This window comes from Rhinoraja longicauda, chromosome 2, assembly GCF_053455715.1.
Source record: "Rhinoraja longicauda isolate Sanriku21f chromosome 2, sRhiLon1.1, whole genome shotgun sequence".
Lineage (NCBI taxonomy): Eukaryota > Metazoa > Chordata > Chondrichthyes > Rajiformes > Arhynchobatidae > Rhinoraja > Rhinoraja longicauda.
Window position 1 is genome coordinate 4,824,146 of NC_135954.1, and position 27,127 is coordinate 4,851,272.

The following is a 27,127-nucleotide window of genomic DNA, read 5'->3' on the forward strand; positions in this document are numbered from 1 at the left end:
TAACCCTCTAATCCCCTCCTATCCATATACCTATCCAATTTACTCTTAAATAATAAAATCGAGCCAGCCTCCACCACTTCCACCGGAAGCCCATTCCATACAGCCACCACCCTCTGAGTAAAGAAGTTCCCCCTCATGTTACCCCTAAACCTTTGTCCCTCAATTCTGAAGCTATGTCCCCTTGTTGGAATCTTCCCCACTCTCAAAGGGAAAAGCCTACCCACGTCAACTCTGTCCGTCCCTCTCAAAATTTTAAAAACCTCTATCAAGTTCCCCCTCAACCTTCTACGCTCCAAAGAATAAAGACCCAACCTGTTCAACCTCTCTCTGTAGCCTAAGTGCTGAAACCCAGGCAACATTCTAGTAAATCTCCTCTGTACCCTCTCCATTTTGTCAACATCCTTCCTATAATTTGGCGACCAGAACTGCACACCATACTCCAGATTCGGCCTCACCAATGCCCTGTACAATTTTAACATTACATCCCAACTTCTATACTCGATGCTCTGATTTATAAAGGCAAGCATACCAAACGCCTTCTTCACCACCCTATCCACATGAGATTCCACCTTCAGGGAACAATGCACAGTTATTCCCAGATCCCTCTGTTCCACTGCATTCCTCAATTCCCTACCATTTACCCTGTACGTCCTATTTTGATTTGTCCTACCAAAATGCAGCACCTCACACTTATCAGCATTAAACTCCATCTGCCATCTTTCAGCCCACCCTTCCAAAAGGCCCAAGTCTCTCTGTAGACTTTGAAAATCTACCTCACTATCAACTACTCCACCTATCTTAGTATCATCTGCATATTTACTAATCCAATTTGCCACACCATCATCCAGATCATTAATGTAAATGACAAACAACAGTGGACCCAACACAGATCCTTGGGGTACTCCACTAGACACTGGCCTCCAACCTGACATACAATTGTCAACCGTTACCCTCTTGTATCTCCCATTCAGCCATTGTTGAATCCATCTTGCAACCTCACTATTAATACCCAACGATTTAACCTTCTTAATCAACCTTCCATGTGGAACCTTGTCAAATGCCTTACTGAAGTCCATATAGACAACATCCACAGCCTTGCCCTTATCAATTTCCCTGGTAACCTCTTCAAAAAATTCAAGATTAGTCAAACATGACCTTCCAGGCACAAATCCATGTTGACTGTTTCTAATCAGGCCTTGATTATCCAAATAATTATATATATTGTCCCTAAGTATCTTTTCCATTAATTTTCCCACCACAGACGTCAAACTAATAGGTCTATAATTGCTAGGTTTACTTTTAGAACCTTTTTTAAACAAGGGCACAACATGCACAATGCGCCAATCTTCCGGCACCATCCCCGTTTCTAATGACGTTTGAAATATTTCCGTCATAGCCCCTGCTATTTCTGCACTAACTTCCCTCAATGTCCTAGGGAATATCCTATCAGGACCTGGAGACTTATCCACTTTTATATTTTTCAAAAGTGTCCGTACCTCCTCTTCTTTAATCCTCCTAATTTCCATCACTACTCTACTTGTTTCGCTTACCTCACATAATTCAATATCCTTCTCCTCGGTAAATACCGAAGAAAAGAAATTGTTTAATATCTCCCCCATTTCTTCCGGCTCAGCACATAGCTGACCACTCTGACTCTCTAATGGACCAATTTTATCCCTCACTATCCTTTTGCTATTGACATATCTGTAGAACCCCTTGGGGTTTACTTTTACATTACTTGCCAGAGCAGCCTCATATCTTTTTTTCGCTTTTCTAATTTCCTTCTTAAGATTCCTTTTACATTCTTTATATTCCTCAAGAACCTCATTTACTCCCTGCCGCTTATATTTATTGTATATCTCCCTCTTTTTCCGAACCAAGTGTCCAATCTCCCTGGAAAACCACGGCTCTTTCAAATTATTATTCTTTCCTTTCCACCGAACAGGGACATAAAGACTCTATACTCTCAAAATTTCACCTTTAAATATCCTCCATTTCTCTATTATATCCTTTTCATAAAACAAAAATTTCCATTTCACTCCTTTTAAATCCTTTCTCATCTCCTCAAAATTAGCCTTTCTCCAATCCAAAATCTCAACCCTTGGTCCAGATTTGACCTTCTCCATAATGATATTAAAACTAATGGCATTGTGATCACTAGACCCAAATATATATTTTAAATAGCTGCAGTCTCAGCACCGAGCCTTGCCATTCTGAAAGGGACCCATTTATCTTACTCTTTGTTTCCTGTCTGCCAACCAATTTTTTATCCGTCCATACCCTACCCCCAATACCATGTGCTCTAATTTTGCCCACTAATCTCTTATGTGGGACCTTATCAAAGGCTTTCTGAAAGTCCAGGTACACTGCATCCACTGGCTCTCCCTTGTCCATTTTCCTAGTTACATTCTCAAAAAATTCCAGAAGATTAGTCAAGCATGATTTCCCCATCGTAAATCCATGCTGACTCGGAACGATCCTGTTACTACTATCCAAATGTTCCGCAATTTCTTCTTTTATAATTGAGTCCAGCATCTTCCCCACCACTGATGTCAGGCTAACTGGGCAATAATTTCCTGTTTTCTCCCTCCCTCCTTTCTGAAAAAGTGGGATAACATTAGCTACCCTCCAATCCACAGGAACTGATCCTGAATCTATAGAACATTGGAAAATGATCACCAATGCGTCTCACAATTTCTAGAGCCACTTCCTTAAGTACCCTCCGATGCAGACCATCTGGCCCTGGGGATTTAGCAACCTTCAGTCCCATTGGTCTACCCAACATCATTTCCTGCCTAATGTGAATTTCCTTCAGTTCCTCCGTCACCCTAGGATCTCTGGCCACTAAAATATCTGGGAGATTGTGTCTTCCTTAGTGAAGACAGATCCAAAGAACCTGTTCAACTCGTGTGCCATTTCCTTGTTCCCCATAATAAATTCACCTGCTTCTGTCTTCAAGGGATCCACATATGTCTTAACTATTTTTTTCCTCTTCACGTACCTAAAGAAGCTTTTACTATCCTCCTTTATATTCTTGGCTAGCCTACCTTCGTACCTCATCTTTTCTCCCCGTATTTCCTTTTTAGTTATCTTCTGATGCTCTTTTAAAGAGTCCCAATCCTCTGGCTTCCCTCTCATCTTTGCTATGTTATACCTCTTCTCTTTTATTTTTATACTGTTCTGGACTTCCCTTGTCAGCCACGGTCGCCTCTTACTCCCCTTAGAATTTTTCTTCCTCTTTGGAATGAACTGATCCTGCACCTTCTGTGTCATTCCCAGAAATACCTGCCATTGTTGTTCCACCGTCTTCCCTGCTAGGTATCACAAAATGCTGAAGTAACTCAGCAGGTCAGGCAGCATCTAGGAGAGAGGGAATGGGTGACGTTTTAGGTGGAGACCCTTCCACAGTTTTCCCTGCTAGAGTCTCTTTCCAGTCAACTCTGGCCAGCTCCTCCCTCATGCCTCCATCGTCCCCTTTGCTCAACTGTAGTGCTGACACTTCCGGTTTTCCCTTCTCTCTCTCAAATTGTAGATTAAAACTTATCATATTATGATCGCTACCTCCTAATGGCTCTTTTACCGTGAGTTATTGGTACACATGACAATAAAAGACCTTTGAACCTTTGAACTAAGCTCTCCCAGTAGCTGAAATCCTCTAATCCTGCACGGTGGCGCAGCGGTAGAGTTGCGCAGCGGATATTCCTGTCATTGTTCACAAAATGCTGGAGTAACGCAGCAGGTCAGGCAGCATCTCGGGAGAGAAGGAATGGGTGACGTTTTGGGTCGAGACCCTTCTTCAGTCTGTGAATAAATACCTTCGATTTGTACCAGCATCTGCAGTTATCTTCTTATACTTCCTGTCATTGTTTTCTAGTTTCTGCAGATGATTTTCAATGGGCTGTGCATCCTGTCAGACATACAGAAACCGGCATCATGGATTCTCTCTCTGAGAGACCTCTTCTTCGCTGTTCTGGTTTTCCCTGTTGGTACTGTAAGTATAAACTATTTACATCACTCTGGAATTGCCATACGTCTACAAAATGTGTAGTAGAAATAAGGAGATGCTGGTTTACACAAACGGACACAAAGTGCTGGAGTAATTCAGCAGGTCAGGCAGCATGTCTGGTCTTCATAAGTTCATAATCATAGAAGCAGAATTAGGCCATTCAGCCCATCATGTCTGATTCATCTTTTCCTTCCAGCCCCACCTTGCTGCCATCTAGATCTCCCATGCTGCAGAGAAAGGGACAAAATACTTCTTGTTGAAGTAAAACTTGGCGTATATCTCATTAAAATCTGCTGGGATTTATTTTTCATAAAAAATTTATGTTGCTCTGCAGAATAAAGGATCAGAGGTTTAGAGATACAGCGCGGAAACAGGCCCTCCGGCCCACCGAGTGCTGTCTGTACGGAGTTTGCACGTTCTCCCCGTGATCTGCGTGGATTTTCTCCAAGCTCTTCGGTTTCCTCCCACACCCCAAAGACGTGCAGGTTTGTAGGTTAATTGGCTTGGTAAATGTAAAAATCGTCCCTCGTGGGTTAGGATAGTTTTAATGTGTGGGGATCGCTGCTTAGCGCAGACCCGGTGGGCCAAAGGGCCTGTTTCCGCGCTGTATCTAAACTAAACTAAACTAAACTTGAGGGACAAGACCACACAGAGGGTGTATGGAATGAGTTGCCAGAGGAAGTGATTGAGGCAAGTACTCAAGTCAAGTCAAGTTTATTTGTCACATCCACATACACGATATAACACCATTTTAAAAATATTTTGGTAAAGTACATGGATAGGAAAGTTTAAGGGGATGTGGGCCACGAGGCCTGGATTATGTGCAGGCAGGGGAGATTAGTTTAATTTGGCATAGTGTTTAGCGCGGACATTGTGGGCAAAAGGACCTGTTTATGGGCTGTTCTGTTCAATGTTCTATAAACTAATACAGGTCGACCACCGATTTTCCAGCAACTGATGGCCTGGCCCCCCATCAATCTGGACAAATTCCCCCCCCCCCCCCCCCTTCTCTGGAAGTACCAGAGTCATGGAATCAAGTAAGGGATCCCTATCAGAGAAGGAAATCAAGAACCAGAGGACATAGGGTTAAGGTGAGGCGGGAAAGATTTAATTGGAGGGGCAACTTTTTCATGCAAAGAGTGGTAGGTGTATGGAATGAGCTGCCAGAGGAGGTAGTTGGGAGACATTTAGACAGGTACATGGATATTTAGACAGGTACATGGACATTTAGACAGGAACATGGACAGGACTGGTTTAGAGGGATATTGGCCAAACGCAGGCAGGTGGGACAAGTGTAGATGGAACAATGTGATATTTTTAAAGAATAGATAGATTCCTGTTTAGTGCAGTTGTCTGGGGTTACGGGGAGAAGGCAAGAGAATGGGGTTAGGAAGGAGAGATAGATCACCCATGATTGAATGGCGGAGTAGACTAGATGGGCCAAATGGCCTAATACTGCTCCTATCACATGACCTTATGTTGGCCGGCATGGGCAAGTCGGGACGAAGGTCCTGTTTGCACGCTGTATGATTCCATGACTCTACCCACGAAAATGTGGTGCCTCGGCTGGTTGGGGCGGCCAAACCCAACCTCATCGGGACTTCCACGGCTGATCGGTGGGTTGAATTTACCCCCAGCGGCCGAGGCTTTGGAACTCCGGCCCGGCCAGAGCCTGCAGATTGGTTCTCATAGCCAAGGCCGACTTTGCAGGCCGGTGTCTCGGCTCTCCCAAGCCCGTGACCTCTTGTTGGTCCGGCAAAACGGACAATATGGCAAGGCTGTGGAACCGAGGGTGCTGGAAAATGGCTGGTGGACCTGTACAATCTAGCACTTTGGGTGCTATCAGAACACGTTATCACTTCCACCCTGATCTGTTAATTTTTTATGTTATCCTTTTCCAGTTCATCGTCACGTCTTTTTGGCTTTTATTCACACTCGACAGAGCACTGGTGTATCCTGAAGCCCTTGATAAATTCATTCCTTTATGGGTCAACCATGCTGTGGTAAGTCTGAGTATTTAAACAAGGATAACACCAGTGAAAAGAAAGTAAGTTCAAGATCAACATATTTAAGGACAATATTTGTAAACGTATTGGAAGATTAAAAAACGGCATCAATTTTTTTAATAAGGTAATATTAGGCTTCGGCCCACTGAGTCCGCACCGACCAGCGATCACCCCATACGCTAACATTATCTTACACACTAGGGACAATTTACAACATTAACCAAAGACAATTAAGTCCGTAAGTTCTACAAGCAGAGTAAGGCCATTCGGCCCATCAAGTCTACTCCGCCTTTCTATCATGGCTGATCTATCTCAGGAAGGATATTCTTGCTGTTGAGGGCGTGCAGCGTAGGTTTACTAGGATAATTCCCGGAATGGCGGGACTGTCGTATGTTGAAAGACTGGAGCGACTAGGCTTGTATACACAGGAATTTAGAAGGATTATCATATCATATATCATATATATACAGCCGGAAACAGGCCTTTTTCGGCCCACCAAGTCCGTGCCGCCCAGTGATCCCCGCACATTAACACTATCCTACACCCACTAGGGACAATTTTTACATTTACCCAGCCAATTAACCTACAAACCTGTACGTCTTTGGAGTGTGGGAGGAAACCGAAGATCTCGGAGAAAACCCACGCAGGTCACGGGGAGAACGTACAAACTCCTTACAGTGCAGCACCCGTAGTCAGGATCGAACCTGAGTCTCCGGCGCTGCATTGGCTGTAAAGCAGCAACTCTACCGCTGCGCTACCGTGCCGCCCTAAGGGGATTAGAGGGGATCTTATAGAAACATATAAGATTATTAAGGGGTTGGACACGTTAGAGGCAGGAAACATGTTCCCAATGTTGGGGGAGTCCAGAACCAGGGGGCACAGTTTAAGAATAAGGGGTAAGCCATTTAGAACAGAGATGAGGAAAAACTTTTTCAGTCAGAGAGTTGTAAATCTGTGGAATTCTCTGCCTCAGAAGGCAGTGGAGACCAATTCTCTGAATGCATTCAAGAGAGAGCTAGATAGAGCTCTTAAGGATAGCGGAGTCAGGGGGTATGGGGAGAAGGCAGGAACGGGGTACTGATTGAGAATGATCAGTCATGATCACATTGAATGGTGGTGCTGGCTCGAAGGGCCAAATGGCCTACTTCTGCACCTATTGTCTATTGTCTATCTCCCCCATTCAACCCCATTCTCCTGCCTTCTCCCCGTAACCCCTGACAACCGTACTAATGAAGAACCTGTCAACATCCCAACTTCTGAAGATGTTCCGACCCGAAACGACACCTATTCCTTCTCTCCAGAGATGCTGCCTTTCACGCTGAGTTACTCCAGCATTTGGTGTCTTTCTTCACGGGGTGTGATAAACTAGGTAGAAAGTATAATATTATTATTTGAAACCAAGGTGTCGTCCACATCATACTTCACCTAATGTGCAAGATTTTACATTTTGATTGAACATACAGTATGGAAATAGGCCTTTCGGCTCACCAAGTCCATGCCAACCATCGATTACCACCACTTCATAATAGTAATAATATATAGTAATAATAACATTATCACACTTTTGCATCCGCTCCCTAGGGGACAAGGAAAGAGCTTTCATGTCACGGACCTTTTTCCACCAATCTTAAGAAGCACAATTGTACGCAGATTCTGAGAAGTGTCTGTGATGTGGACTCGATAAGAAGATCCACTCCCAACTCACTTGGGGAAACTTTCACAGGCCAATTAACTTACAAACACACTCGTCTTTGGATGTAAGCCAGCATCTGCAGTTCCTTCATACACATCCCAACTTCTATGCTCAATTCCCTGACTGATGAAGGCTAGCATACCAGCTCAGTTTCTTAGTTCAGTTTAGTTTATTGTCACGTGTACCGAGGTACAGTGAAAAGCTTTTTGTTGCGCGCTATCGTGTCAGCGGAAAGACAACACATGATTACAGTCAAGCCATATACAGTACGTAGCCACATGATAAGGGAATAACATTCAGTGCAAGATAAAGCCAGCAAAGCTTGATCAAGGATAGTCGGTGGGTCACCAATGAGGTAGATAGTAGTTAAGCACTGCTCTCTGGTGGTGGTAGGATGGTTCAGTTGCCTGATAACAGCCGGGAAGAAGCTGTCCCTGAATCTGGAGGTGTGCGTTTTCAAACTTCTGTACCTCTTGCCCGATGGGAGAGGGGAGAAGAGGGAGTGGCCAGGGTGCGACTCATCCTTGATTATGCTGCTGGCCTTGCCGAGGCAGCGTGAGGTGTAGATGGAGTCAATGGATGGGAGGTTGGTTTGTGTGATGGTCTGGGCTGCATCCACAATTCGCTGCAATTTCTTGCGGTCTTGGATGGAGCTGTTCCCAAAACCGTGCTGTGATGCATCGCGATAAAATGCTGTCTACGGCGCATCTGTAGAAGTTGGTGAGAGTTGTAGGGGACCTGCCGGACTTCCTAAGTCTTCTAAGGAAGTAGAGGCATTGGTGTGCTTCATCTTTCCCATAGCACGATGAATTCTCTGCCTCAGAAGGCAGTGGAGGCCAATTCTCTGAATGCATTCAAGAGAGAGCTAGATAGAGCTCTGAAGGATAGCGGAGTCAGGGGGTATGGGGAGAAGGCAGGAACGGGGTACTGATTGAGAATGATCAGCCATGATTACATTGAATAGTGGTGCTGGCTCGAAGGGCCGTATGGCCTCCTCCTGCACCTATTGTCTATTGTCTATTGACCAAAACTGAAGACAATGCTCCCGCTGTGGCCTCACCGACGCCTTGTACAATCGTCACATTTTATTTCACATTGATGCCACGCATATGTAAGACCATCAGCAGACACTCTGAAGACTACATTCTCAAGAGACTGATTCACCTCTGATCCGTGACTTTCTATTATATTATACATGCTTTACATGTTGTGACCGAATATCCAAATTAAAATTTAATGGTCCATCTGAGAAGCCAAACAGTTTCGGAGCTGTTTTGCAAAGACTCCATGACTACCCACAATGGTGAGAGCAGGCAATTAGACAGGGACACGAACTCGTTGAAAATATTTTGTGTGAGACTGCATCAAGTAGATTAACCGTGAAAGGGCACAAATGCCTGATTTCTTAAGGCAGATGTTCTGGGAATTGAAGATTCCCAGAATTGAAGGTCTGTCTGAATGGAGTTTGTACGTTCTCCCCGTGACCCACGCAGGGTTTTCCCCAAGATCTTCGGTTTCCTCCCACACTCCAAAGACGTACAGGTTTGTAAGTTAATTGGTTTGGTATGAATGTACAAAAATATTGTCCCCAGTGTAGGAAAGTGTTAATGTACGGGATCGCTGGTCAGTGCAGACTTGGTGGGACGAAGGGCCTGTTTCCGTGCTGTATATCTTAACTAAAATAAAATATTTTGTCAAAACCTAGTCCCACTTGCCTGCGCTTGGTCCATAACCCTCCAAACCTGTCCTATCCATGTACCTGTCCAACTGTTTCTTAAACAATGGGATAGTTCCAGCCTCAACTACCTCTGGCAGCTTGTTCCATACACCCACCACCCTCTGTGTGAAAAAGTTACCCCTCGGATTCCTATTAAATCTTTTCCCCTTCACCTTAAACCTATGTCCTCTGGTCCTCGATTCCCCTACTCTGGGTAAAAGACTCTGTGCATCTACCCGATCTATTCCTCTCATGATTTTGTACACCTCTATAAGATCTCCCCTCATCCTCCTACGCTCCATGGAATAGAGACCCAGCCTACTTAACCTCTCCCTATAGCTCACACCCTCTAGTCCTGACAACATCCTCGTAAATCTTTCATGAACCCTTTCAAACTTGACAATATCTTTTCTATAACATGGTACCCAGAACTGAACACAATATACTAAACATCTTATACAACTGCAACATGACCTCCCAACGTCTATACTCAGTACTCTGACTGATGAAGGCCAAAAGCACTTTTTGACCACCTTATCTACCTTTGATGAAGGGATTAAAAGTAACATTAACAAATTTGCAGATGATACAAAGCTGGGTGGCAGTGTGAACTGTGAGGAGGATGCGAGGAGGATGCTATGAGGATGCAGGGTGACTTGGATAGGTTGTGTGAGTGGACAGATGCATGGCAGATGCAGTTTAACGTGGATAATGTGAGGTTATCCACTTTGGTGGTAAGAACAGGAAGGCAGATTATTATCTGAATGGTGTCAAGTTAGGAAATGGGGAAGTACAAAGAGATCTGGGTGTCCTTGTTCATCAGTCACTTAAAGTTAGCATGCAGGTACAGCAGGCAGTGAAGAAAGCTAATAGCATGTTGGCCTTTATGACAAGAGGAGTTGAGTATAGGAGCAAAGAGGTAATTCTGCAGTTGTACAGAGTCCTAGTGAGACCGCACCTGGAGTACTGTGTGCAGTTTTGGTCTCCAAATTTGAGGAAGGACATTCTTGTTATTGAGGGCGTGCAGCGTAGGTTCACTAGGTTAACTAGGTTAATTCCCAGAATGACGGGACTGTCGTATGTTAGAAACATAGAAACATAGAAACATAGAAAATAGGTGCAGGAGTAGTCCATTCGGCCCTTCGAGCCTGCACCGCCATTCAATATGATCATGGCTGATCATCCAATTCAGTATCCCATACCTGCCTTCTCTCCATACCCCCTGATCCCTTTAGCCACAAGGGCCACATCTAACTCCCTCTTAAATATAGCCAATGAACTGGCCTCAACTACCTTCTGTGGCAGAGAATTCCACAGATTCACCACTCTGTGTGTGAAAAAAAACGTTCTCATCTCGGTCCTAAAAGACTTCCCCCTTATCCTTAAACTGTGACCCCTTGTTCTGGACTTCCCCAACATCGGGAACAATCTTCCTGCATCTAGCCTGTCCAACCCCTTAAGAATTTTGTAAGTTTCTATAAGATCCCCCCTCAATCTTCTAAATTCCAGCGAGTACAAGCCGAGTGTATCCAGTCTTTCTTCATATGAAAGTCCTGCCATCCCAGGAATCAATCTGGTTGAAAGACTGGAGCGACTAGGCTTGTATACGCTAGAATTTAGAAGGATGAGAGGGGATCTTATTGAAACATATAAGATTATTAAGGGATTGGACACGCTGGAGGCAGGAAACATGTTCCCAATGTTGGGGGAGTCCAGAACCAGGGGCCACAGTTTAAGAATAAGGGGTAGGCCATTTAGAATGGAGATGAGGAAGAACATTTTTTTCAGTCAGAGAGTTATAAATCTGTGGAATTCTCTGCCTCAGAAGGCAATGGAGACCAATTCTCTGAATGCTTTCAAGAGAGAGCCAGATAGAGCTCTTAATGATAGCGGAGTCAGGGGGTATGGGGAGAAGGCAGGAACGGGGTACTGATTGAGAATGATCAGCCATGATCACATTGAATGGCGGTGCTGGCTCGAAGGGCCGAATGGCCTACTCCTGCACCTATTGTCTATTATCTATTGTCTATAACCTACTCACACTCTCCCCAAAGCTCAAACCCTCCTGTCCTGGCAGCATCCTCGTAATTCTCTGCACCGTAATCGCCACATATCTCTGGATTTTTTCCACCTCTTTCCTGCCGTGCTGAGTGTTCCCAGCATCGTATGCTTGTCTTTCTGACTTTCATCACTGATCTTTTCTCTTCTAACTTTGCTTTGCTCTGGGCAGCCCTGGTGAGCAAAGTCTGGTGCCCTCTGCTGGTACATGCTGGTCATGGTGTCAGGGGTTATGGGGAGAAGGCAGGAGAATGAGCTTAGGAAGGAGAAATAGATTCAATGGTGGAGTAGACCTGATGGGCCAAATGGCCTAATCCTGCACCTATCACTTACGAACTTCTGCTGTCATAATCTAACATACCTCTGCCAGGTCGCCCTTCAACCTCCAACGTTCCAGACGAAACACACCAAAATTGTTCAATCACTCCTCACAGCTAATACCCTCTAATCCAGGCAGCACTCTGGTGAAACTGCCCTGCACCCTCTCCAAAGCATCCACATCCTTCCTGTAATGGGGTGCCCAGAACTGCACGCAATATTCCACGCATGGCCAAACCTAAGTCCTGACTCCTGTACGCAGTGCCCCGACCAATGAAAGCAAACATATCATTCCTCCTTCTTTACAATTCTCTCCGCTTGTGTTGCCACTTTCAGGGAGCCTCTGTGTTACGCAGTTTAGACGTTAGTGGACCTCTTTGCCCACCAGGTCCGTGCCGTCCAGTGATTCCCCCGTACATTAGCACAATCCTACACACTAGGGTCAGTTTACAATCTTTACAGAAGCCAATTAACCTGCAACCCTGCACGACTTTGGAGTGTGGGAGGAAAACGGAGCACCCGGAGAAAACCCACGCAGGTCACGGGGAGAATGTGCAAACTCCGTACAGACAGCACCCGTAGTAAGGATCGAACCCGGGTCTCTGGCGCTGTGAGGCAGCAATCGGAGCGACCATCTCACAGCCCAGATAACCCAGCTACGATCCTAATTACGAGTGCTGTCCGTATGGACTTTGTACATTCTCGCTGTGCCTGTGTGGGTTTTCCAAGGGTGCTCCCGTTTTCTCCCACACTCCAACGTGCAAACTCCATACACAGAGAGCACCCGAGGTGAGGTTTGAACCCGGGTCTCTGGCACTGTGAGGCAGCAGCTCTACAAGCTGCACCACTGTGAGTGTCACCCCAATTTATATAAATGGATGAGGAAACAAAGAACTGCAGATGCTGGAGATGCAAAGACAAGCGCAGAGTGCTGGAGTAACTCAGCGGGTCGGGCAGCATCTCTGGAGAACATGGACAGGTGACGTTTCACAGAGTGCTGGAGTAACTCAGCGGGTCGGGCAGCATCTGTGGAGAACGTGGATAGGTGACGTTTCACAGAGTGCTGGAGTAACTCAGCGGGTCAGGCAGCATCTCTGGAGAAAAATGATGGGTGACGTTTCGGTCTGGGACCCTTTTTCAGACTCATAAATGGATGCTTGATAACCAGTTCAGTTTCAGTTGAGTTTACTGTCACGTGTAACGAGGTACAGTGAAAAGCTTTTGTTGCGTGCTATCCACAGTAGAAAGTCAATACATGATTACAATCGAGCCATTCGGAGTGTACAGATACATGATAAGGGAATAACTTTTAGTGCAAGGTAAAGCCAGCAAAGTCCGATCAAGGATAGTCCGAGGGTCACCAATGAGGTAGATGGTAGTTCAGGACCGCTCTCTGGTGGTGGTAGGATGGTTCAGTCGTCTGATAACAGCCGGGAAGAAACTGTCCCTGAATCTGGAACTTCTGGATATTCAGCGAGCATTCAGTGGGTTGAAGAGCCCATTTTCACGCTGTGTGTTTCTCTGACTCTAGGGCAAAAAAGTGGTTTGGGCTCTCCTGAAGTGAAACGCAACGTGTAATCGTGGTTCTTCCTTGCTTCTCCTTGCAGCACACCATTGTACTGCCACTGGTTCTGTTGGAGCTCTTCATGTCCCGGCACCGGTATCCAAAACGAAGAACTGGACTCCTCATCCTGGGAACCGTCTCCATCTCTTATCAACTTTGGTAGGGACTGCACGAAGGCAGCTGAGCCAGAGAAACAATATGCAGGTCCACCCACCAGATTTACAGCCCCCTTGGTACCTGAGCCTTGCTGGGTTGTCCGTTTCTCTTGAAAGCATCCAGAGAATTGGCCTCCACTGCCTTCTGAGGCAGAGAATTCCACAGATTCACAACTCTCTGGGTGAAAAAGCTTTTCCTCATCTCCGTTCTAAATGGCCTACCGCTTATTCTTAAACTGTGGCCCCTGGTTCTGGACTCCTCCAACATTGGGAACATATTTCCTGCCTCTAACGTGTCCAATCCCTTAATAATCTTATATGTTTCAATAAGATCCCCCCTCATCCTTCTAAATTCCAGTGTATACAAGCCTAGTCGTTCCAGTCTTTCAACATACGACAGTCCCGCCATTCCGGAAATTAACCTAGTGAACCTACGCTGCACGCCCTCAATAGCAAGAATGTCCTTCCTCAAATCTGGAGACCAAAACTGCACACAGTACTCCAGGTGCGGTCTCACTAGGGCCCTGTACAACTGCAGAAGAACCTCTTTGCTCCTATACTCAACTCCTCTTGTCATAAAGGCCAACATGCCATTAGCTTTCTTCATTGCCTGCTGTACCTGCATGCTAACTTTAAGTGACTGATGAACAAGGACATACAGATCTCTTTGTACTTTGTACTAACCCAGGAGACCACTTCAGGTTTTGTGAATGCTTAGTTCTTGTAGAGGGTAGTCATGGAGTCATAGAGATTGATGAAGGTAGGGTAGTGGATGTTGTATAAATGGGTTTTGGTCAGGCTTTTGATAAGATCCTTCACGGTAGGCTGATCCAAAAGTTCTAAGTGAGACCACACCTGGAGTACCGTGTGCAGTTTTGGTCTCCAAATTTGAGGAAGGACATTCTTGCTATTGAGGGAGTGCAGCGTTGGTTCACGAGGTTAATTCCCAGAATGGCGGGACTGTCGTATGTTGAAAGACTGGAGCGACTGGGCTTGTATGCACTGGAATTTAGAAGGATGAGAGGGGATCTTATTGAAACATATAAGATTATTAAGGGATTGGACACGCCAGAGACAGGAAAATGTTCCCGATGTTGGGGGAGTCCAGAACCAGGGGCCACAGTTTAAGAATAAGGGGTAGGCCATTTAGAACAGAGATGAGGAAAAGCTTTTTCATTCAGAGAGTTGTGAATCTGTGGAATTCTCTGCCTCAGAAGGCCGTGGAGGCCAATTCTCTGGATGCTTTCAAGAGAGAGCTAGATAGAGCTCTTAATGATAGCGGAGTCAGGGGGTATGGGGAGAAGGCAGGAACGGGGTACTGATTGTGCATGATTAGCCATAATCACATTGAATGGCGTTGCTGGCTAGAAGGGCCGAATGGCCTACTCCTGCACCTATCGTCTATTGTCTAAGATGTACGGGATTCACAATGACTTGGTCGTATGGATTTGGAACTGGCTTATTCATAGAAGACAGAGTGTTGGGGTGGAAAGTAGATATTCAGGCTGGAGGTCTGTGACCAGTGGAGTTTAGTTTAGTTTAGTTTAGACGTACAGCGCGGAAACAGGCCCTTCGGCCCACCGAGTCCGCACCGACCCGCGATCCCCGCACACTAACACTATCCTACACACACACTAGGGACAATCTATACATTTATACCAAGCCAATTAACCTACAAACCTGTATGTCTTTGGAGTGGAGGAGGAAACCGAAGATCTCGGAGAAAACCCACACAGGTCACAGGGAGAACGTACAATCTCCGTGCAGACAGCGCCCGTAGTCAGGATGGAACCCGGGTCTCCGGCGCTGTGAGGCAGCAACTCTACGGCTGCGCCATCGTGCCGCCCCTGCAGGTATCTGTGCTGGGACCTCTTCTACTTATGATATATATATACATGACTTGGACTTAATGTAGAAGGGGTGCTGAGTAAGTTTGCTGATGACACCAAAATTGGAGGAGTTGCAGACAGTGAGGAATGCTGTCAGAAGATACAGCGGTAATGGGCGGAGAAATGGCAGATGGAGTTTAACCCAAGCAAGTCTAAGCTTACTGCACATTTTAATTACCCTCCATCACACAGAAACCCCAGCTAGTTATCAGTTTCTGATGTGTAGGAAGGAACAGCAGATGCTGGTTTAAACCGAAGGTAGACACAAAATGCTGGAGTAACTCAGCGGGTCAGGCAGCATCTCTGGAGAGAAGGAATGGTTGGCGTTTCAAGTCGAGATCAGTCTGAGGAAGGGTCTCGACCTGAAACGTCACCTATCCATGTTCTCCAGAGATGCTGCCTGACCCGCTGAGTTACTCCAGCACTCTGTGTCTATCATCGGTTTCTGATGATGTGATTAATTAATCAGACAAAATGCCTTCTCTTTGATGCAGGGTTCTGTGGATTTATTACGCAGCCGGAGACTGGGTCTATCCATTGCTGGGACTTTTTAATCAAATTGGCCTGGTGGTATTTTTCTCAGTCAGCCTTCTGTTGGTGATGCTTTTATACGTCTTGGGAGAGCAGCTCACCTTGTTAGTGTGGGGTGAGTAAATATTCACTTTCCTTTTTAAACAAATTTGAGATACAGCACGGAAACAGGCCCCTCAGGCAACCCGAGTCCGTGCCGACCAGCGATTTACAGTTACAGTACACCAAGCCAATTAGCTTACATAGAAACATAGAAAATAGGTGCAGGAAGAGGCCATTCAGCTCTTCGAGCCAGCACCACTATTCATTGTGACCATGGCGGTAAGGTCGAGGGGGAGGTCCCTGACAAAGAGCGATCCAACCAAGACCCTCAACGGTGGAACAGGCGGAGGGAGGGAGGCTGACGGCTGACTTTAGTGGAGCGTCACAATGGCTGGGAAGGCGGATGGATGAAGGATAGAGTCCCAGCCTGCTCAACCTCTCCCTGTAGCTCAGGTCTCCGAGTCCTGGCAACATCCTCCTAAATCTGCTCTGCACTCTTTCCAGCTTCTTTGACCTTGACCATCGGCCACTATTAGACATTTAACAATTTCTCGTGCTTTTAACAATTATGAAACAATACTGAATGAACAATACTGGAACCTTGAGTAAAACACAGAGTGCTGGAGTAACTCAGCGGGTCAATAGACAATAGACAATAGGTGCAGGATTAGGCCATTTGGCCCTTCGAGCCAGCACCGCCATTCAATGCGATCATGGCTGATCATTCTCAATCAGTACCCCGTTCCTGCCTTCTCCCCATACCCCCTGACTCCGCTATCCTTAAGAGCTCTATCTAGCTCTCTCTTGAATGCATTCAGAGAATTGGCCTCCACTGCCTTCTGAGGCAAAGAATTCCACAGATTCACAACTCTCTGACTCAACTCCTCTTGTTATGAATGCCAACATTCCATTGGCTTTCTTCACTGCCTGCTGTACCTGCATGCTTCCTTTCAGTGACTGATGCACTAAGACACCCAGATCACGTTGTACGTCCCCTTTTCCTAACTTGACACCATTCAAATAATAATCTGCCTTCCTATTCTTACCACCAAAGTGGATAACCTCACACTTATCCACATTAAACTGCATCTGCCATGCATCCGCCCACTCACACAACCTGTCCAAGTCACCCTGGAACCTCATAGCATCTTCCTCACAGTTCACACAGCCACCTAGCTTTGTATCATCGTCAAATTTGCTAATGGTACTTTTAATCCCTTCATCCAAGTCATTGATGTATATTGTAAATAGCTGCGGTCCCAACACCGAGCCTTGCGGTACCCCACTAGTCACTGCCTGCCATTCTGAAAGGGACCCATTTATCCCCACTCTTTGCTTTCTGTCTGTCAACCAACTTTCTATCCATGTCAGTACCCTACTGCCAATACCATGTGCTCTAATTTTGCCCACCAATCTCCTATGTGGGACCTTGTCGAAGGCTTTCTGAAAGTCGAGGTACACCACATCCACCGGCTCTCCCCTGTCAATTTTCCTAGTTACATCCTCAAAAAATTCCAGTAGATTAGTCAAGCACGATTTCCCCTTTGTAAATCCATGCTGACTCGGAACGATCCTGTTACTGCGATCCAGCATCTTCCCCACCACTGATGTCAGACTAACTGGTCTATAATTTCCCGTTTTCTCTCTCCCTCCTTTCTTGAAAAGTGGGATAACATTAGCTACCCTCCAATCCACAGGAACTGACCCAGAATCTATAGAACATTGGAAAATAATCACTAATGCGTCCACAATTTCTAGAGCCACCTCCTTAAGCACCCTGGGATGCAGACCATCAGGCCCTGGGGATTTATCAGCCTTGAGTCCCATTAGTCTACCCAAAAATTTTCCTGCCTAATGTGGATTTCCTCCAGTTCCTCTGTCACCTTAGGATCTCTGGCCACTAGAACATCTGGGAGATTGTTTGTATCCTCCTCAGTGAAGACAGATCCAAAGTACCGGTTCAACTCTTCTGCCATTTCCTTGTTCCCCATAATAAATTCCCCTGCTTCTGTCTTCAACGGACCCACATTTGCCTTGACTATTTTTTTCCTCTTCACATACCTAAAAAAGCTTTTACTATCCTCCTTTATATTATTGGCTAGTTTACCCTCGTACCTCATCTTTTCTCCATCACTGGAGAACGTGGACAGGTGACGTTTCACAGAGTGCTGGAGTAACTCAGCAGGTCAGGCAGCATCTCTGGAGAACATGGATAGGTGATGTTTCACAGAGTGCTGGAGTAACTCAGCAGGTCAGGCAGCATCTCTGGAAAACAAGGATAGGTGACGTTTCACAAAGCATTGGGGTGAAATGATAGGACAGGTTTTGAGGGATATAAGCCAAAATAAAGTTTAGTGTGCAAGCATGAACTAATTGATTGAGGGGCAGAGTTTAAAGGGGTGGATGTTCCTACATTCCTACACAGCAGGCTGGTGGGACTGGTGTAGAGTGGACATGTTTGTTGGTGTGAACAAGTTGGGCCGAAGGGCCTGTTTCTACACTGTATGACTCTATGACACCCATCAACCATTTGTATCTGGTTCTTTTCAGGTTTAACGGGAAAAGCAAAGAGGTCATAACTGAGGCACAAGCACAATGAGGGATTGTGTTTGGCTTGTACACCCTTCACCCTTCTTGCAATCCATTACAGCCACTGTACGCTGCTACATTCTCCACCACAACTTATGGTCAGACAGATCGTTAATCTCCAAATGAATCAAGACACAGCACTACGATCCAACTGTTCCACTCGCCATCCAGGGAGTGAGAACTGGAAGAAGGTGGTAACCATGGATTTGTAATTTATTGAATAAGGTTGAAGAAAGTGAGAGTCCCCACGATCCTGTCCTCTCTTTGTTGGGGTGAAGGGCCAAAGTAATTCATAACTTCATCAATTCTAGGAGCAGAATTTTTAAACTTTCTTATCTTTTCTTTGGGGCGGCACGGTGGCGCAGCGGTAGAGTTGCTGCCTTACAGCGAATGCAGCGCCGGAGACCCGGGTTCAATCCCGACTACGGGTGCTGTCTGTACGGAGTTTGTACGTTCTCCCCGTGACCTGTGTGGGTTTTCTCCGAGATCTTCGGTTTCCTCACACACTCCAAAGACGTACAGGTTTGTAGGTTAATTGGCTTGGTAAATGTAAAAATTGTCCCTAGTGGGTATAGGATAGTGTTAATGTGCGGGGATCGCTGGTCGGCGCGGACCCGGTGGGCCAAAAGGGCCTGTTTCTGCGCTGTATCTCTAAACTACACTGAACTAAACTAAAGAATTAGGCCATTTGGCCCATCAAGTCTACTCTACCATTCTATCATGGCTGATCTATCTCTCCCTCTCAACCCCATTCTCCTACCTTCTCCCCATAACCCCTGACACCCGTACTAATCAAGAATACCTCCTGTAGCTCTTATGGAAAGCTCAGGAAAAACCAAGGATAATTAAGGATAAATGCTGGTACTGCCGACATTGTGTACATGGATTTTAACTATCATGGCTACCATTCTTAGTAACCTAAATATGCCCTTTGTGGACATAGTGCTAATTTCACATTAATTAATTTAGTTAACTTCAGAGATACAGTAAGGAAACAGGCCCTTCAGCCCACCGGGTCTACACCGGCCATCAATCACCCCTTAGAAACAGAAACATAGAAAATAGGTGCAGGAGACCATTCGGCCCTTCGAGCCAGCACCGCCATTCATCGTGATCATGGCTGATCATCCACAATCAGTGACCCGTGCCCGCCTTCTCCCCATATCCCTTGATTCCACTAGCCCCTAAATATGCCCTTTCTAACTCTCTCTTAAATCCATCCAGTGATTTGGCCTCCACTGCCCTCTGTGGCAGATAATTCCACAGATTCACAACTCTCTGGGTGAAAAAGTTCCTTCTCACCTCAGTTTTAAATGGCCTCCCCTTTATTCTAAGACTGTGGCCCCTGGTTCTGGACTCCCCCAACATTGGGATTTTTTTTCCTGCATCTAGCTTGTCCAGTCCTTTTATAATTTTATATGTCTCTATAAGATCCCCTCTCATCCTTCTAAACTCATCCTTCTAAACTCCAGTGACTTCCCACTAGTTCTGTTTTCCCAATTTCACATCCATTACTTTAGAGAGATACAGTGCGGAAACAGGCCCTTCGGGCCACTGAGTCGGTGCTGACCAGCGATCGCCCTGTACACTAGCACTATCCTACACACACTCGGGACAATTTACAATGTTCACCTGAGCCAAGTAACCTACAAATCTGCACGTCATTGGAGTGTGGGAGGAAACCGGAGCACCCGGAGAAAACCCACACAGGTCACGGGTAGAACGTACAAACTCCGGGATGGAACCTGGGTCACTGGCGCTGTGAGGCAGCAACTTTACCGCTGCACCACCGTACCGCCCTACACACTGGGGAGAATTTACAGACAGCCAAATGACGTACAAACCCGCATGTACTTGGGATATGGGAGGAGACCGGAGCACCCGGAGAAAACCCCACGCGGTCACTGGGAAGAAAGTGCAAACACGACAAGGACAGCAGGGCGAGGTCAGGATGGAACCCGGATCTCTGGCACCGTGAGGCAGCGACTCTACCGGTTGTGGGACTCTAAGCCCAACTCTATTATTGGCCTGTTAAGAGGCAGTGTTCTTCATTGTGTTTAATACATCAGATAGAATATATGGGAACATTATATAAGTGTGCATGATTGCCCCAAACGTTCCCAGAATCACATTTTTACAGGTAACTGTTGATCAAGAACAATTTGTTCAAGAAACCATCAGACACGATGGTGACTTATCTTGCACTGAATCAATGAAACATAAATCGCAGTTGACCTAAAATTAGAGTCATTCCACATTTCATATAAACTATCAAGAAATAAAAATTGCACGTTAAATCTCACAGTGTATCTTTGTGGGTTTTTGTTGCTTGCATTGGAAGGATGTTGAATGGAACTTTATTTAATAATTCAATGGTACTTTGTCACAAGTGCGGTAAAATTATTTTTCTGCCTACAGTTCAATAAAAGTATTACTATACATAAGCATAATGTGTAAGAAGGAACTGCAGATGCTGTTTTAAACTGAAGATAGACACAAAAAGCTGGAGTAACTCATCAGGACAGGCAACATCTCTGGAGGGAAGGAATGGGTGACGTTTGGGGTTGAGATCCTCCTTCAGAACTGAACCTGCTTACGTTTGGTCCATATCCCTCCAAACCTGTCTGATCCATGTACCTGTCTGTTTCGAGTCGGGACCCTTCTTCAGACGTCTGAAGGAGGATCTCGACCCAAAAATCACCCATTCCTTCTCTCCAGAGATGCTGCCTGTCCTGCTGAGTTACTCCAGCTTTTTGTGCCTAGCATACATCAGCATAATTTCTTCTTAGTTTAGAGATACAGCGCTGAAACAGGTGCTTCGGCCCACCATGTCCGCGCCAACCAGCGATTACTCTATATATTAGCACTATCCTACACACACGAGGTACAATTTATAATTAGACCATGCCAATTAAGTTACAAACCTGTACGTCTTTGGAGGGTGAGAGGAAACCGGAGCACCCGGAGAAAACCCGCGCAGGTCATGGGGAGAACGTACAAACTCCGGGATCGAACCCGGGTCTCTGGCGCTGTAAGGCAGTAACTCTACCACTGCGCCACCGTGCCACCCTAATCTTAGATTAAGTACAAGTGTATAGGAACAGTACACTATAAGACATTATACAAGAGTTGCCAGGTTTTGGCGCCATTTTCACATTTAGGTTGTTGTAAGTGCAGGGTTCTCGGCCTGACCATGAAGGCCCGTTGTCATGGCAACGTTGCAGGGTCGGCCTGGCCAAGCGTAGCCGTGGTTTCCTCCACCACTGCCCCACCGCAGTAGGCCGCGTCCGGTCCACGCGCTCGGCCTCTAGGAGCGGCCCCTTGTCCAGACCAGCCCCAGGCTGCTGCAAGGCCTACAGCGGCCCATTTGGTTTAGTTATAGAAACACATCATAGTGAATTTTTACAATTCTACATATCATTTCAGAATCTTTTGCGTGCAGTTCTGGTCAGCCCATTACAGGAAAGATGTAGATGCTTTGGAGCCATTGCAGAACAGGTTCACCTGGATTCATAGAGTCATACAGCGTGGAAACAGGCCCTTCATCCTAACTTCCCCACACCGACCAACATGTACCATCTACACTAGCTCAGTTTAGTTTATTGTCACGTGTACCGAGGTACAGTAAAAAGCTTTTGTAGCGTGCTAACCAGTCAGCAGAAAGACAATACATGATTCTAGTTTATTTCACTCACATGTTTAAACCATAGTAATGTATTCTTAATGTTTTATGCTTTATTCTTAATTATTTACTGTATGTTCGTGTTGTTACTTGCGAGCGGAGCACCAAGGCACATTCCTTGTATGTGTACATACTTGGCCAATAAACTTATTCATTCATTCATATTTTTCATATTTCAGATACAGCGCGGAAACAGGCCTTTTCGGCCCACCAAGTCCGCGCCGCCCAGTGATCCCCGCACACTAACACTATCCTACACACACTAGGGACAATTTTTACATTTACCCAGTCAATTAACCTACATACCTGTACGTCTTTGGAGTGTGGGAGGAAACCGAAGATCTTGGAGAAAACCCACGCAGGTCACGGGGAGAACGTACAAACTCCTTACAGACGGCGCCCGTAGTCAGGATCGAACCTGAGTCTCCGGCGCTGCATTCGCTGTAAAGCAGCAACTCTACCGCTGTGCCACCGTGCCGATCGAGCCATTTACAGTGTAAAGATACACGATCAGGGAATAACGTTCAGTGCAAGTTAAAGCTAGCAAAGTCCGATCAAGGATAGTCCGAGGGTCACTGATAGACAATAGACAATAGGTACAGGAGGAGGCCATTCGACCCTTCGAGCCAGCACCACCATTCAATGTGATCATGGCTAATCATTCTCAATCGGTACCCCGTTCCTGCCTTCACCCCATACCCCCTGACTTCGCTATCCTTAATAGACAATAGACAATAGGTGCAGGAGTAGGCCATTCAGCCCTTCGAGCCAGCACCGCCATTCAATGCGATCATGGCTGATCACTCTCAATCAGTACCCCGTTCCTGCCTTCTCCCCATACCCTCTCACTCCGCTATCCTTAAGAGCTCTATCCAGCTCTCTCTTGAAAGCATCCAACGAACTGGCCTCCACTGCCTTCTGAGGCAGAGAATTCCACACCTTCACCACTCTCTGACTGAAAAAGTTCTTCCTCATCTCCGTTCTAAATGGCCTACCCCTTATTCTTAAACTGTAGCCCCTTGTTCTGGACTCCCCCAACATTGGGAACATGTTTCCTGCCTCTAATGTGTCCAATCCCCTAATTATCTTATATGTTTCAATAAGATCCCCCCTCATCCTTCTAAATTCCAGTGTATACAAGCCTAATTGCTCCAGCCTTTCAACATACGACAGTCCCGCCATTCCGGGAATTAACCTAGTGAACCTACGCTGCACGCCCTCAATAGCAAGAATATCCTTCCTCAAATTTGGAGACCAAAACTGCACACAGTACTCCAGGTGCGGTCTCACTAGGGCCCGGTACAACTGTAGAAGGACCTCTGCTCCTATACTCAACTCCTCTTGTTATGAAGGCCAACATTCCATTGGCTTTCTTCACTGCCTGCTGTACCTGCATGCTTCCTTTCAGTGACTGATGCACTAGGACACCCAGATCTCGTTGAACATCCCCTCTTCCTAACTTGACACCATTCAGATAATAATCTGCCTTTCTATTCTTACTTCCAAAGTGAATAACCTCACAACCTTAAGAGCTCTATCCAGCTCTCTCTTGAATGCATTCAGAGAATTGGTCTCCACTGCCTTCTGAGGCAGAGAATTCCACAGATTCACAGCTCTCTGACTGAAAAAGTTTTTCCTCATCTCAGTTCTAAATGGCCTACCCCTTATTCTTAAACTGAGGCCCCTTGTTCTGGACTCCCCCAACCAATGAGGTAGATAGTAGTTCAGCACCGCTCTCTGGTTGTGGTAGGATGGTTCAGTCGTCTGATAACAGCTGGGAAGAAACTGTCCCTGAATCTGGAGGGGTGCACTTCTGTACCTCTTGCCTGATGGGAGAGGGGAGAAGAGGGAGTGGCCGGGGTGAGACTGGTCTTTGATCGTGCTGCTGGCCTTGCCGAGGCAGCGTGAGGTGTAGATGGAGTCAATGGAAGGGAGGTTGGTTTGTGTGGATGTTATTTTTTCTGCTGGTCTGGTTTACAGATGGTTAATCGTTGTTCCTTCTGCCATAAACCGCTTGCAGCAGCAGGATGGAATAATTGGAATGCAAAAGCATCCTCAATAAACCCGTGGCCTTTGTTTCAAGTTAGTTAGTTCACTCCCACGCACTTTATTGCTGCAGATGGGAGTGAAAATTAAAAGCAAGGTTACAGAATTCAGCCAGAACAAACCTGGACTCAGTAGCCAGGGGTCCATGGAATCAGAGAGCAGAGACATGGAGTCGTACAGAACCAGGGGCCACAGTCTTAGAATAAAGGGGAGGCCATTTAAAACTGAGGTGAGAAGAAACTTTTTCACCCAGAAAGAGTTGTCAATTTGTGGATTTCTCTGCCGCAGAGGGCAGCGGAGGCCATTTCACTGGATGGATTTAAAAGAGAGTTAGATAGAGCTCTAGTAATAAAGGGATATGGGGAGAAGGCAGGCACGGGTTACTGATTGTGGATGATCAGCCATGATCACAGTGAATGGTGGTGCTGGCTTGAAGGGCCGAATGGCCTCCTCCTGCACCTATTTTCTATGCAGTGTGGAAACGGTGTAGGCCGGTGGAGCCTGGCGGGTCGGAGCCTGATTGCCGCGGGTTGGAGTTAGAGCCTGGGACTGTGGAGCCCGCGGCTGGGGCCCGTGGGAGAAGCAACAAAGGAGGACCTGGTGTGGGGGGGGGGGACCGCCGTGGGGGGGGGGGGATGAGGAGTCGGGGAGAACAAAGGGGGACCTGGCGCGGGGGTACTTTGTAACTGTAAGCGCCCTTTATGCTTTCACGCCCTTTGGGCGGCACGGTGGCGTGGCGGTAGAGTTGCTGCCTTACAGCGAATGGAGTGTGGGAGGAAACCGACGATCTCGGATAAAACCCACACAGGTCACGGGGAGAACGAACAAACTCCGTACAGACAGCACCCATAGTCTGGATGGAACCCGGATCTCCGGCGCTGCATTCGCTGTGAAGCAGCAACTCTACCGCTGCGCCATTGTGACCGCCCTATCTCTCGGAGGCAGTACACAGAGTCACCACATATCCAGCACCAATTCTGCCCCTTAAGTTTCATGTTCTTGAGAATATTGAGCCTTATCTTGGCCTTAAAGGCCTGTTGTCCTAAACGGAGGTTTAGGTAGATAGTAGTTCAGCAGTGCTCGCTAGTTGTGGTAGGATGGTTCAGTTGCCCGATAACAGCCGGGAATAAACTGTCCCTGAATCTGGAGGTGTGCGTTTTCACACTTCTGTACCTCTTGCCTGATGGGAGAGGGGAGAAGAGGGAGTGGCCGGGGTGAGACTGGTCCTTGATTATGCTGCTGGTCTTGCCGAGGCAGCGTGAGGTGCAGATGGAGGCGATGGAAGGGAGGTTGGTTTGTGTGATGGTCTGGGCTGTGTCCACAATTGAGCTTATGTTTAGTATGGTTTTACTGGACTGTATGCAAAACAAAGATCTCACTGTACCTAGGTACATGTGACAATGAGATGGCTCGGTGGCGCAGCGGTAGAGTTGCTGCCTCACAGCGCCAGAGACCAGGGTTCAATCCTGACTATTATTGCTGTCTGTACGGAGTTTGTACGTTCTTCCTGTGACTCTGGGATCTTCATTTCCTCCCACACTCCAAAGACGTGCAGGTTTGTAGGTTAATTGGCTTCGTATAAATGTAAATTGTCCCTAGTGTGTGTGTAGGATAGTGTTAATGTGCGGGGATCACTGGTTGGTGCGGACTCAGTGGGCTGAAAGGCCTGTTTCCGCGCTGTATCTCCAAATGAAAACTAAAGACAATAAAGGACCGTTGAACCATGAGGAACCATTGGGAGAAAGCAGGAACGGGGTACAAGGTAGAAACGGGTGATCTGACCCGGGTCGGGGCTGGTCGAACCTTCTTGCATCTTTGGAGCTTCCCGACTTCAGTCTCTACCCGAGACTGCGAGCTCCTCGATGTGGAAACCTGCAGGCCGCGGTTGGAGCGTCGATCCCAGGCGAGGGATCGCAGGTTCTGATGGTAAGTCCACGCCCCACAGTGAGGCTCAAAGTCAGTCCCATGCAAGACCGCCAACTCCGCGATGTTAGGCCGCAGAGCGACCGGAGATACGATCCGGAAATCAATCGCATCTCCGGCAAGGTAAGAGATTGAAAAACAGTTTCCCCCGACCACCCCCCCCCCCCCCCCACATGAAACAAACCAGAGATCATTAACACAGACTTTTAAAACACACTAAAAATAACAAAAAATACAAAAAAACAGACAGACTGTTGGCGAGGCTGCTATCACTGACGGCGCCACCCGGTGGATTGATTTTGGATGACCAAACATGACCATAGAAAAACATAGAAACATAGAAAATAGGTACTGGAGGAGACCATTTGGCCCTTCGAGCCAGCACCAAATATTGACCATATTGAATGGCGGTGCTGACTCGAAGGGTCGAATGGCCTACTCCTGCACCTATTTTCCATGTTTCTATGAACTATTGAGAGGCAAAAGGTTAACGGCAACTCCACCCCATGTTTTTTCCCAAGAATAAAATCACTCCAATGGGCTATTTTAAGACTGTCTTGCAAAAGGGATTATTTTAAGTTCTGTTTGATATAACAATTGTCAGCCATCTAATCTTCACAGCTTTCCTCTTTATACTAACACACCCACGGTTTCACTGCAATAACCTAAATGTTCCTTTGTGCTTTGTTCCCCAGTGCTCGCTGTGAACCAGTCTATATGTGTGGAAATTTCAACAAAGTTGAAATGTCAAAGACTAGAGGCCATAGCTTCAAGCTGAGACGGCCATAGGAATGAAGAAGGGTCTCGACCCAAAACGTCACCCATTCCTTCTCTCCAGAGATGCTGCCTGACCCGTTGAGTTACTCCAGCTTTTATTGTCTACTTTCGATGTAAACCAGCATCTGCAG

The 27,127-nt window shown here is 46.5% G+C and overlaps 1 protein-coding gene across 2 annotated transcripts in view; it reads left to right on the forward strand.

The window, feature by feature from the left end:
- LOC144601838 (androgen-induced gene 1 protein-like) overlaps positions 1 to 19,105 on the forward strand; it is a 50,860-nt gene extending 31,755 nt beyond the window's left edge. For both annotated transcript variants that reach the window (XM_078414326.1, XM_078414317.1), the window contains 5 exons: positions 3,875 to 3,991; positions 5,908 to 6,009; positions 13,406 to 13,521; positions 15,901 to 16,052; positions 18,530 to 19,105. In XM_078414326.1, the coding sequence (XP_078270452.1) occupies positions 3,875 to 3,991; positions 5,908 to 6,009; positions 13,406 to 13,521; positions 15,901 to 16,052; positions 18,530 to 18,558 (516 nt within the window). In that variant the 3' untranslated portion in view covers positions 18,559 to 19,105. The remainder of the gene's footprint in view (positions 1 to 3,874; positions 3,992 to 5,907; positions 6,010 to 13,405; positions 13,522 to 15,900; positions 16,053 to 18,529) is intronic.
- The last annotated feature ends 8,022 nt before the right edge of the window (positions 19,106 to 27,127 follow it).